General features: G+C 43.3%; 1 protein-coding gene across 1 annotated transcript in view; it reads left to right on the top strand.

Annotated features, from left to right (window-relative positions):
- LOC119491617 (zonadhesin) overlaps nucleotides 1-12,869 on the top strand; it is a 47,538-nt gene that overhangs the window by 7,164 nt on the left and 27,505 nt on the right. The window contains exons 13-34 of the mRNA XM_037775764.1: nucleotides 144-353; nucleotides 1,150-1,254; nucleotides 1,821-1,965; nucleotides 2,084-2,295; nucleotides 2,491-2,709; nucleotides 2,895-3,001; nucleotides 3,820-3,973; nucleotides 4,378-4,477; nucleotides 4,811-4,983; nucleotides 5,248-5,484; nucleotides 5,633-5,820; nucleotides 6,250-6,370; nucleotides 6,687-6,837; nucleotides 7,052-7,191; nucleotides 8,092-8,238; nucleotides 8,575-8,703; nucleotides 9,142-9,297; nucleotides 10,797-10,913; nucleotides 10,993-11,154; nucleotides 11,313-11,531; nucleotides 11,961-12,131; nucleotides 12,480-12,614. Of these exons, the coding sequence (XP_037631692.1) occupies nucleotides 144-353; nucleotides 1,150-1,254; nucleotides 1,821-1,965; nucleotides 2,084-2,295; nucleotides 2,491-2,709; nucleotides 2,895-3,001; nucleotides 3,820-3,973; nucleotides 4,378-4,477; nucleotides 4,811-4,983; nucleotides 5,248-5,484; nucleotides 5,633-5,820; nucleotides 6,250-6,370; nucleotides 6,687-6,837; nucleotides 7,052-7,191; nucleotides 8,092-8,238; nucleotides 8,575-8,703; nucleotides 9,142-9,297; nucleotides 10,797-10,913; nucleotides 10,993-11,154; nucleotides 11,313-11,531; nucleotides 11,961-12,131; nucleotides 12,480-12,614 (3,498 nt within the window). The remainder of the gene's footprint in view (nucleotides 1-143; nucleotides 354-1,149; nucleotides 1,255-1,820; nucleotides 1,966-2,083; nucleotides 2,296-2,490; nucleotides 2,710-2,894; nucleotides 3,002-3,819; nucleotides 3,974-4,377; nucleotides 4,478-4,810; nucleotides 4,984-5,247; nucleotides 5,485-5,632; nucleotides 5,821-6,249; nucleotides 6,371-6,686; nucleotides 6,838-7,051; nucleotides 7,192-8,091; nucleotides 8,239-8,574; nucleotides 8,704-9,141; nucleotides 9,298-10,796; nucleotides 10,914-10,992; nucleotides 11,155-11,312; nucleotides 11,532-11,960; nucleotides 12,132-12,479; nucleotides 12,615-12,869) is intronic.

The raw sequence follows: 12,869 nt of genomic DNA, 5'->3' as shown, positions 1-12,869 counted from the left end.
TTCCATTTATTACACTGCACTTTGCAAGTTTGTTGCAAGAAGTATTCTACAAATAATAGGAATAAGTGTTTAATATTCCATTATTTATGTCTTTCCCATTCTGACAGTGCTGATTTAAAAACATGCATTTTTCTTCTTTCAAGGTTACTACTGTGATTTGCGACTAGCCAATGCCTCTTATCCGAGGCCTTGCCCTAAAGGACACTACTGCCTTGCAGGTACGGCCCTGCCCAACCAACACCCCTGCCCCATAGGCTCCTTCAACCCGAGACAGCGGACTCACAGCCTCGCAAGCTGCACGCCATGCGCTGCTGGGCAGTACTGTCCTTCTGTGGGACTGTCAGAGCCGGCAGGTGAGACAGAGGGAGACCTCTTCTTACTATTCTCTTCTCTTCATTTCTTTTCACTGTTATTTCCAGCAGTAGTAGATCCTGCTTTGCATGTGATGATGGTTGAATTTTTACAATGATTAAGTCCGATGAGGAAATTAATATTCAAATATTCCCATGTGCGTCCATAGTGTGTTTAAACTTTCATTTATACAGAACAATTTTACTGTAATTCCAACAAGCTTCCACTGTGTGAATGAGGCGATAAGGCAAAAGCGTGTAATAAGAATGCTGTTCTTGCTTTAGGCGTGTCATGTTCACACCATGTAGTCTGTACTGCAATGTAAATGCATCCGTGTGAATATGCTACGCTCAGAGCTATAGTGATGTAGAATAAAAAGTGAGAAAGACTGCTCATGAGACCGATGTTTTGCTTTATAAGTTACGTTAGGGACGTTTGTGACGTGTTACCATACTTATGTTGTTTCCATTGTACTTACCGGTAGTTAGGTTTAGGAAAAACATCATGGTTGGCCCTAAAATAGGTGTGTAAACTACATGGTTTTGTTGCCTAAACCTAAGTGACACCTTCATACAAGTGTGTAATATTCACTCCTCCGCAATGCAAAACGTGACACGGACAGTGTGTCAGTGTCGGTCTGGTGGACAGGTGGGTCTATTACACGCGTTGGCGTGATACAGGGTTGATATATAGCTAATTTGGGTGATGTTGTTGTCTGTAGCACGTACTGTGGAGCTGTAGATGTATCTACAATACTGTATGATGATTATGTGTTGTTGTCTTCTTCCTATACTGTAGGACCATGCCTGGCTGGTTTTTGGTGTAGAGAGGGAGCATCCTCTCCCAGCCCACTGGATGGACTCTCAGGTTCCCTATGTCCACCTGGTCAATACTGCCCCTCAGGTTACTGGCTTGTCCTCCTTTTAATAAGCGATCATCCAGCTGCTTCAGTGCTGCTTTACTGTTGATACCTGGGATTTATTTTTTTTAAGTTGCAGACTAATGTTTTGTTGTAATCCAACGCTGATGCAGCTTGTTTTATAGGCTAATATAACCAAATTTATACTGCGTGAGGCTATTAACATTCTAGCCCATTATATCCGAGGGCTACGATGTTTTATTCATGCTAATTACCATTTGGTGGCCTACAGGAAGTACTGACAACATTTATCTTGTAACTTTGTAACAGTTTTTTCTTCAAATTAATTTGTACACTTGTTCCTTCTGACTCGGGGCACTGACCCGTGCCTTTAAAAATGCTGCTTTTTCCTGAGTTGTTCAACGCTGCACGCAACAATGGGTGCTTGAGTGTCTCACTTAATTTAGCTGTACTTAAACCCTTCTTACAGTGTGTAAAACATTGTTACAGTATATTGTATCGCCAAACCCAATAACTGTCATGTCACCTTTTAATAGTCTTTTCATCATGTTCTGCATAATATGAGTTGATGTTTGTGTCATTTTTACAGGCACCACAGCTCCCGTGGCCTGCCCTGAAGGAAGCTGGTCAAACAGCTCAGGCCTGCGTATACAGGAGGACTGCAAACCCTGTCTGGGGGGGTTTTACTGTGACTCTAACGGCCTCACTAGACCTAGTGGACCCTGCAGTGGGGGGTACAACAGACTCTGATGAACTTTACAAATACATTTTACTTGTGTCCTTGTTATTGTTTAAGACTTCCTCATTTTCATCCTGTTATAGAGTTGTCATGCTCTCATGTTCCTTATGCAGATATTACTGTGTAGAGGGAGCCGTCACATCCACCCCTACTGATGGACTTACAGGGGGACCTTGTCCTGAGGGTTACTACTGCCCAGACGGAACTGTTCAACCCGTGCCGTGTGATCCAGGGACATATGTTGCTGTCACACATGCTACCCAGTGTGAACCCTGTGTGCCAGGCTGGTACTGTGTGTCTGGCTCTCTTTACTTGTGTCCTGCAGGTGTGTGTTGCAGCTGTTTGTATGCCCCTAAAACCATTTTAAAAACACATTTTCAGTTGTATGCTAATTTAATGAAGTCATCAAGCAAAGTATTATCCAAAGAAACTGAAACACACTGATGCAATTAGCTATCAATTTAACTTTTTATATCCTTCATATTAATGCATTTCCTTGTGTTTGCTCTGCGGCCTGCAGGCTTTTACTGCCCTGAAGGAACTGGCTTTGACTTAAGAGGCTGTCCAGAGGGAAGTTACGGTCCTGACCCTGGCTACTGGTCTGTGTCTCAATGCAGGCGGTGTGACAGCGGCCATTACTGCTCTTCCAGAAATGGCACAGCTGTCACTGGACCATGTCGGGAAGGATATTACTGCTCACATGGAAACACCTCTCCACATCCTCTCTCACAGGCTGCAGGTAAACAAACATCTTTACCAGACATGCACTGCATGTTCACACAGTCTGACAATACGTGTAATGTTCTTACTAATATATGTGAGTAAATGTAATTGTCAGCCTATCTAAGGAAGTGGTTCTCCATCAGTATTCCTATTTTGAGAGGGTTGACAAATGGCAGCTTTGTCCTCTGTGTCTCTCACCAGAAGAGGGAGGGCCATGTCCTGCCGGTCATTACTGCCCCCAGGCCACCGTCCATCCTCTGCCCTGTCCACGTGGAACCTTTTCTAATCGCACCAAATTAGTCTCCCAGGTCACTTTGACTCAATATTGCACCCACATGTCTCCTTGATAACGGTTGAGAGTTTTCTCCTCAAAGTAACAACAGGATATCATTTTGCTTAGAATTGGCAAATTTTGTGTAATGATTTTTTTTCTCTTTTGTTTTGTGAATTGTGAAATTCTGTGCATAATTCAAGATGTTTTGTGGTTCATAAGACATGAACTATTAGAATCATATGAATATAAATACAGACAAAATGTGGTATACTGTATGTTCATACAGATGTTGGCAACAGCCAGTTGCATAACTGGCTCTGCCCTGTTTGTCTTGATTGACAGACCAACGATATTATGAAATGAAATGGTATTGTGATATAAAGGCTGACCTTGCTGCTGTCAATGTGAAAAGAAGCAGAAACAATCATAATAATGAGCTGACCTTTAAAAATCTTATTGGATTATTTCACAGTTTCATGGTCATATATTTTGTCTGTATTTATTGTTTATCTGTTATTTATTTCATATTATGTCTTATTTGCTTAATTTCTTATTTACATTCCATTATTTATTATTATTTAATATTGAACACTGTGGGAGGTCTATAACACTTTATAATATACTTTAAAAACAAGTTATGGTCTGCAGTCCTGCTACAGTACACCAGCTCTATACAGTATGTATACAATGTTTTCTCTGTCTTTTATTGTGACAGCCAATCAATGTCTAATCCCAAATCAATGTTGCAATGAGCCACTCTCTTTTTTTTTTCATTTTCTCACAGCCTCTCTCTCGCTCTCTCTCTCTTCCTTTTCCTTCCTCTCTCTTTGTCTCTCTTATTTCCTCTCTCAGGAGGATTGCCAGCCATGTCTCCCCGGTTACTATTGCGATGCTGCGGGGCTCTCAGTGCCTTCAGGACGATGCTGGGAAGGTTTCTTTTGTCTGGAGGGTGCAGATCGCCCTGACCCTCCTTTGAGAGACAGGCAGGGAGGACCATGCCCAAAAGGTGATCAGATCCCTCTCGATTTAGACATCTGTATCTCATTTTCCCCAAAAATGGGAGAGAAAAAGTCATTAAAGTCAATAAAACAAAACAACATGGGGATAATGTAAACAGGTTGCTCTTGTTTAGACAGGAAACAGCAGCAAACAGCTTGACTTTGCATGCTATTGTATGGAAATGAAAAGATAATGAGAATTGTGAAGCACAGAATTAAGTTGAACATTCACACAAGCCCAGAGGCAGTTTTGTGAACAAACAAAACCTTCTTCCAAGTTAATAGGGCTAAACATAAGTAGCTGCTCTGTTGACACTGGAAATCGAACCCCTGTCCCCCGTGGACTGTGCGTGTCTCTGTTTGTGCGCTTGAGTGTGCGTCTCTTTCGTGACTCTTGCTTTCACACAACCAGGTTATTACTGTTCTGAGGGCTCGGTGGCGCCGCAGCAGTGCCCCGTGGGAACCATCAGTACAGAAGACGGCAGAGCCAGCTGCAGCGCCTGTCCCCAGGGGTGAGCTCGCTTATCAGCCACACACAGTCACTCTGCACCGTAAACATACAGACATTCTCACATATAAACATGATACATACAGTACATGTTTACACGCATAAATGATTTCCCCTCTCATTTTGTATACACATATACACACAGAGACTCAGGTCTGTTTATGCCTCATTTCAAATAAAGTTAATTGCACACTTTTCTCTGCTTTATTAGTCAACGTTTCGGTCAACAAGGACCTTCATCAGGACATTAAACATTTATTATAACAAATATTTATGCCTCATTGTCATCATCAGCAGACAAGAACTAAGTCATTCCATCCTTGTTTTGTCTGGATAGTTTTTATTGTCCTGGCAGCCGTAATGGCTCTCTGTCGAGGACTTATGAGTGTCCAGTGGGTCATTACTGCCCGTCCGGGACCTGGTCCAAACACCAGTACCCGTGTCCAGCTGGATCCATCAACCCCCACACTCGGATGGCACAACCACAGGACTGCTTGCCCTGTCCTCCAGGTCACACTCCATTTACCGCTAATGATTATGAGTTTCCTTAAGGTTAAGTAGTTGACTCAGAGTTTAGGACGACCTTGACTGCAAATGGTAATTAAACACTATATTTACAAAATTGAAGTATATACTTCAAAAAGCAGCTGTTATCCTATAGCGAAATAATCAAACAAATACTGTGATTAATACAGTATGCAGTGCCTGTTCTGCACTTTCTCTTTTGCAGAGTAATTCAAGGTAATTTCACTCTTTTTTTTCCTATCAAACCAGGCTCCTTCTGTTTGTCCCCTGGGAAGGGTGTTGCATCAGGCCGGTGTGGTGCAGGGTACTACTGCCTCTCTGGGGCCCGGTTAGCCACACCAGAGGACGGAGGAACGACCGGTGACAGATGTCCTGAAGGTCATTACTGTCCCCAGGGCTCCGCGGCGCCACTGCCCTGTCCCCTAGGACATTACAGCAACAATTCCAGAAACAGTTATCTCTCCGACTGCCTGCCTTGTCCTCCAGGTTGGAACTAATTTATGATGCATGCATTAGTGTTTAATTTGTCTTTTATCTGCCAGAAGATAAAGCTTCCATTACATAACTTGATTTACTGATAATCCCCTTCACTAGACATGTGCGGCTGCTTAACAGCGTTCCTTTTGCTTTGCAGGTTTCCTGTGTGTCACCAGAGGGCTCTCTTTCCCTTCTCATATCTGTCCAGCTGGCTCTTTCTGTCCAGGTGGAGAAAACAGCAGCCAGCAGGCCTCTATACCCTGCTCATCTGGAAACATGTGCCCACCTGGATCTGATAGGCAGGTACCCTGCTCGCCAGGGACCTACCAGGATTTACCCGGACAGGTGAGGAAGATGAGGACGAACAGACTGCTGGTATTCTCACATGTCCTACTGTCCCAACTACTACTATATAATGCAATTAGAATAACCTACATTAACTGCACTACTGCTTTACACAATATATGGCTTGATACTATGTTTTACTCTAAAACTGGATCAAAAACAGCACTATTGACTAACTGTATATGACCTATAAAAGGTGGGCTTTTAATGTATCATGAGGCTTTGCTATTTGCACATTCTGGGGGAAGTTATTGCTCTCTTGAGACTGTCTTCAATATCTGTGCGTACTGTTTATAGTTTAGCTTTTATCATCTCCAACACAAGCATAGAAATGGTACATGTCCGTTTTATATTTGTGAACATCTGTAGTCCTAATTTTGTATTTAGTCTGTGCAAAAAAAATGATGTGCGTAATGTGCCCCTCCACAGGCAGAGTGTGTTAAATGTCCAGCAGGATTTTACTGCGCTGGCTCACTGGTTGCTGACACTGGCCATGTGTCTAGTACTCCCACTCCCACACTGTGTCCTAAAGGACACTACTGCCCACCAGGTAGGATACAACAATGCAGCTATTCTAACACATTCATGACAAATGCACAAGGTTGTCAGATGATGCTATAAATATATATGGGACACAAGTGATGCTGTGAGATTGATTAATTAGCTGAAAATGTGTTATATATTGCATGCAAGACACTGCTCGTTTTTGTGTGTACTCCTGATTAAGTGGCTGTAACAGCAAATGGCTTTCTAATTATGCAAATGGCCATTATAGAGCATAATCAAGATAAGGACGGCCCTCACAAACTGCTCTGTGATGTTTAGTTCTGGACCATCTGTAGATATTATAAGCTATTTATCTACAGGAACGCAGTCTGGTGTAGCATTCCCATGCCCAGCTGGCGCCTTCAGCAGGCAGATGGGGTTGTCCAATAAGTCGGGCTGCGAGCTCTGCCCTCCAGGGAGATATTGCAGTTCCTCTGGACTGGCTGCTCCCACTGGGGACTGTTCTCCCGGGTAAACACAGGCAAACTGAACACATACCTCATCATGTTCACAGATAGACTATGAAAGATATGACATCCCTGTTTCTGTTTCGTTCTATCTCCCTTGTCTATAATTAAACCTCCCTTATGCTCTGTCTCCCTCTGTCTTTCTCATTTATCACTTCCTACACCCCAAATCCCCCTCCTCCTCATCATCTCCATCTCCATCATCTTGCTGCCCCTAGTTACCTCTGTATCCACGGTGCTGTTTCTGCCCAGCCAGAGGAGGGCCCGACAGGAGGCCGCTGCTTTGCAGGGTCTTATTGCCCCCAGGGTACCAGCTATATGGTACCCTGCCCTGCAGGCACCTTCAGCTCCATACACGGTGACCGATAACACTGAATAATTACACCTATACTCTGGTGGGGACATTTCAACATAATGGGCTGTCTTAAAGGGACTATTTGTAACTTTCAGAAATGCTTGTTAACAGCGACATCTGTGGCCGTTAAGTCAACAAAAGTCAGCGTCGGGCTCGGGCTTGCTCGCTCTAAGTAGACATGAACGAGCATCGCTCAAAACAGTGAGGCGACACACGTCAGCTAAAACCACAATATCACTCTATATTTCAGCTGCTTGGCAGTAATGTTAGCTGACCAGATGAAGGTTTCTCCATGAATCAATGCTGATCCCAGTGTTGGCTTTTCCAGGAAAAGCGGGTCGGTGCCGGGGCTGAAGCAGGAGAAGAAACGTTATTGTCTCCCGACTGCGCCCGCTGGGAAACACCGGCAACCGGTCGGAGACGATAACGTTTCTCGCTGCGGAGCTCCGTCACTTCACAAGACACGGAAAACCTCTGTTGGTCTGGAGGAGCTGCAGCAGTTATTTCTACACAAACGTCCCCTGTACATTCACTAGATATTCTCAGAGCTACTAACTCTCCTGCAGTGTGTAGTGTGCGCGCATGCACGTCTAGAGGTGGAGCGAGACAGCAAGTACGCGCGCAATGTGTGAGTGAAGGTAGGCATGCAGAGGAGCAAGGACTCCGGCCACACGCGAGCGTGCATATGCGAGCGCGCATGGGATCCCGACCCAGTAGATTTATACCTGTAAAAAGTTACAAACAGTCTCTTTAACTGAAGTTATTGGCGCTGTTGGGGTGAATTTTTGTAATCAATGAAAGAATTTCCCACCCTCCCTCATCAGAAATCAATTACTGAAAACAAGTCATTTTTCTTTTAGTCATTTCTGATCAAACATATGAGTTGTATTTCTGTTTTTCCAGGGGCCGTTTCTGTAGAAGTATGTCAGCCCTGTCTGTCTGGCCACTACTGCGCTGAGGTTGGCCTCTCCTCTTCATCTGGGCCCTGCAACCCAGGCTTCTACTGCATAGAGGGATCCAGGACGGCCACACCATGGGGTAATACCACAGGTAACAGGCTGATACTCCTTGCCCTTTAGGTAATGTTAGGAAATGCACAACTGGTTTATTTGAGAAATGGTATTTGTAATGTTAAAAAAACAAAACAAACGGGGTAATCTGACACAAGCTTGAAAAACACTGTGCTGTGCACCGTTTTCTTTCGATGCACTTCTGTTTTTATTTAACATTATCATGACCTTTGACTCCACAGTGCTGGAGGGGTTCTCCACAGAACATTTACCAGTCCCCACTGCTTCCCTGGGATTGCAAAAAAACGGCCCTGGCCTTTTAGTCCGCTCATTAACCTAATGAGTAATGACATCCAATAAAGGTCTATTGTCTCAGTTACAGGAGATACCACATCGTCCTCCCCACTTCCTGGCGATTCAACCTCGGGTCAGGTCCATGGTGGTGTGTGTCCTACAGGGCACTATTGTCCTAAAGGGAGTGCAAAGCCAAGTCCCTGTCCTCCAGGTAGAAAACCAACATATCCAAACAGAGCTCTGAAAGAAGTGGAAATGATTTCTGTTGCCATGTTAAACAGAAGTACATATACATTAAGTTGCCTGTAATTTCCCTGAGTATGTGTCTGACCTCTTGCTTTTATTACACTGTCTCCAAAGGTAGTGTACAGTTCCATAAAGCCCCCAGAGGTATAATATAACGGCTCAATGTATCCAGAACTTTAGAGGTGGCTGTAAAACCTAATGGGAGCCCAATAAAACTGTCATTCTAGTCAGCTAGCTACGTAACTAAGTGAAAAAAGGGGCCATCTATGTTGCGCATACATGACACTATTATGCCATGCTATTTACTTTTTCTCTGTCTATGTGTGTGTGTGAGAGAGGGAGAGAAAAAGAAGTAGAGTGGACATTATTTTTACTTACATGATAATTTGTCTCCTCAATGTAGGCACTTTCTTGGGGAGGTCTGCAGCTGAGTCTGCGGCTGACTGTGAAGCTTGTTACCCAGGTTCCTACTGCCCCTCGTGGGCTCAGACCTCTGCCGACCTTCTCTGTCCCCCGGGGTGGTTCTGTCCAACAGGATCAGTGTCTGGACATCAGCCAGGTACAGTACACACATCATCAGGGGTCAGCTGAGGTTTAACCACAGTAGTCTTTGCACTTCATCATTTTCTTAACACAAAGTCTGATCACGTACAGTAAGTCTGGTTTCCAAATGGTTATGCTCACATGATAGAGTGGTTCAGAAGACAAAGCTTTACTTACTTTACTCACTGTAAAAGGTAGTACCGTAGTGCAGCTTAACATATGAATGATATTGCACATTCTCTAATGTGAACAAAATACTATACACCAAAATGGTTGTACTTTGAAGTAAAGTGAATAAAATTGTCAACATGTTCCATATGGCATTTTGTCTTGACCTGTGATAACCATGTATCTCTGAAATATCAAGCCAAGATACACAGTTTTCAGATTTGTGACGAAGCATTTTCCAATAACCTACAATAGTTGGTTGTTGTTTATTATTATTAATTATTAATCATCTGAAACTAAGAATAGTTGTGTTTTCATTAGCTTAGAATGAGTCCTTCATATCGCCATGTTACTCCACCATGTTTCTGCAGTAGCCCAGAATGGACAAACCAAACACTGGCTCTAGAGAGACTGACTCTGACACGCTTGTGAAACTGTTGTCACGTGAGCCGCAGAGTGCAAAACCGTGATACCGCCAGCCATAAGGACTCAGTTGGTTGCAATCTGCAACCACACCACTAGATGCCGCCAAATCCTACATACTGTACCTTTTAAGTTTATCTGCAAAACTTAAAATTACCAACATTGGAGATTCATGTTTTTCATTAGACAGCAACTATCTCCTATCTCTTTTGATCAGCTTCAACTATTCAGTCCTTAACTGCTGGTATGTAAGCCTTTAGGATACACCTTTGTAGCAATGATTGTAACTGTAATACGTTACTTTAAAGTCTTTTCTATGAATTTGAATTGTTAATGTCTGCTCCCTTATGTAGTTTGTTTTGTACCTGGTGTAGTAGCTAACTGGTTCTCTGGATGTGTCGCAGAACTCATCAATTACATTACAAACCATACATACTCTACATGCAGCATGGAGGTGATTCTATGCCTCAGATGTGCTTTCCTCCTCCTCCTTTTGTATTACATGCACACCTGGAGATTCTTTGAAAGGCATCCTCGACCCCCTTTTCGCCTTTCATCGAGGAGACGTTTTGCTAATTTGAGCATGAAATGGCCCAGAACCTATAAAGAGTCGTTGCTGTCAGAGTCAGGGCACCTGCTGCTGAGCCTGCTTTCTCTTCTCTTTGCCTCCCACAGGATTTCAATACAGGACGAATAATGCTCAGAGTCACTTTCTTCTTCATTCCTTTGTTTCCATGGTACCACATTGAGCATGGTGAAATGCAGCAGCCATGCTTTTGTTTGCTCTTTTATTCTAATTGCCACATACATGTATTTAAAATGATACGTCACATTAGTAGAATAGTCTATATATTCACATTACTCTTGATTTCATTGTTAACAAGGAACTGAGTTTGAACTTTTCTTTATCTGACTGTGTTGCAGGATGTCAGTGCCCGTCTGGCCATGCGTGCGCACATGGTAGTGCTGAGCCGGCCATCTGTAGTGCTGGCACTTTTCAATCTTCATCTGGACAGTCCACGTGTAACACCTGCCCACCAGGTAATTAAAAAAACTCACACGTGCACTCACATGTACACAAAGGAACAAAGGTGAACTGATGACGTGCACCTTTGGGCAGGTTTCTACTGTACAGAGGGTTCATCTGTGCCCTCTCCGTGTCCGGTGGGCAGTGTCAGTCCATCAGCTGGCAGGACGTCCCTGACTGACTGCTCCCCCTGCCCCTCTGGCTCCTTCTGTAACAGCAGTGCTCTGACAGAGCCGTCTGGACCCTGCAGCCCAGGTCTGACAGTACAGAATCACCACGGGGGAATGGTGTCAGAGAATTAAGCTATAAGAGTGTCCTTTCCTCTCCTGTATTTCTGCACCGTAATAAACCACAGTTTCCCTTGAATGTTGCAGTGTTGTCAGTGAGATGTCTAATCGGATTGTCTACCACAGGACATTTTTGCTCCCTGGGGTCCACTGAGCCTTCCCCTGTCTCCCAGCCTTATGGAGATGTTTGTCCCGTGGGACACTTCTGTCCTCAGGGTAGTGGGTCACCCAAACCCTGTCCTGCTGGCAGCTTCCTCCCAGTGCCTGGAGTGTCCTCCCCGTCTTACTGCCACCGTTGTCCCCCGGGGAAATACTGCCTCAGCCCTGGAGGTTCACAGCCGACAGGTGGGGGATTTCACCAGGTTTCCCATTAGTCAAGGACAGTCAGTCTTATCATTGCTCAATGAGTATAGAGGGCCGATTGTGTAAAATCCACAATATTTCATGTTTCAGCTGTACACCACAACCAAGCACAGGTTCAGGTTCCAGAAAACAAAAACATAAATAAATATAAAAAAAAGATTATATATATATATATATTTTTTAAATATATATATATTCTTTTTAAATAAAAATATTATAAAAAAAGATTAAAAAAAAGATTATATATATATATATATATATATATATATATATATATATAATCTTTTATTTTAATATTTTTTTTTAATATATATATATATTTTTAATAATAAATAATGATGTGATCAGCTAAGATGACATATGAGATAGATAATCACTCCATGCTTGTTTTCTAATACTTCCTTGTGTTAGGTCTGTGTTTTGCAGGTTTCTTCTGCTCTGGAGGTGCAGATAGCCCCACACCTCGAGCCAGCCCCTCTTTATTCAGCTGTCTTTGTGAAATACTGGAGGTTTATACCGCAAAGACAGACGCTGCCCTCTGGATCCACAATCTGTCCTGCTTCAATAGCTCCAGTAATTCTGGTAAAATATGGGTTTCTTGAGTTTGTAATAACACAATAAATGCTTCCTTTTGAAAGAGCAGGACATCAATTTCTTCAAACTATTCAACTAGAGAGCAAAACCCTTACATGTTGTGATAAATGTCCCACAAAGACGCAGCTTTCCAGCTTGACCTTCCCCTCAAGTATTCTACAATTAATCATTGCCTTAGAGTGTTACGTTGAGAAAAGATGTTGTTCCCCTTGGCAGTCTAAACTGTTAAATCAGCATTTAGAGAGAGAAGAGTGGCTCCTCTTTGGTTTCCCCTCTGCGAGACAAAGATATTAACTCAGACATCTTTCATGTTTTATCTGCCACGTTCTATTATAGGGAGAGACGGTAACTGGATCGAAGCGGAAACGCCGCCACGGGCAGACTCAGACCATATTGTGACTCACTCACTGCCGTGTCTCAAGAGTCCACATTATTCCTGCTCCACCTACAGAGGAGATATATGCCCTAAGGGTGGGTAAATCCTGACAGTGAACTCATGTGAGCTCGATGTGATATTTGGTTCCTTCAGGCACACATGTAATCTTTCATGCTCATGACATGGTAGCCCCATTTACTGAAATTGCTGTGACATATGACTGATTTCATCTGATCTGTCCAGTCTGCGCGGCATATTCCAGCTATAACACCACTTCATCTTGGTTTTATTTGAACAATCTAATGATATTTGAAATGTTAAATCGGGACAAGGTGTATGAATGCCCACTT

The sequence above is a fragment of the Sebastes umbrosus genome, chromosome 7 (assembly GCF_015220745.1).
Source record: "Sebastes umbrosus isolate fSebUmb1 chromosome 7, fSebUmb1.pri, whole genome shotgun sequence".
Taxonomy (NCBI): domain Eukaryota; kingdom Metazoa; phylum Chordata; class Actinopteri; order Perciformes; family Sebastidae; genus Sebastes; species Sebastes umbrosus.
Note: the sequence above shows the minus strand (reverse complement) of the source record. Positions and strands in the feature narration are given on the sequence as shown.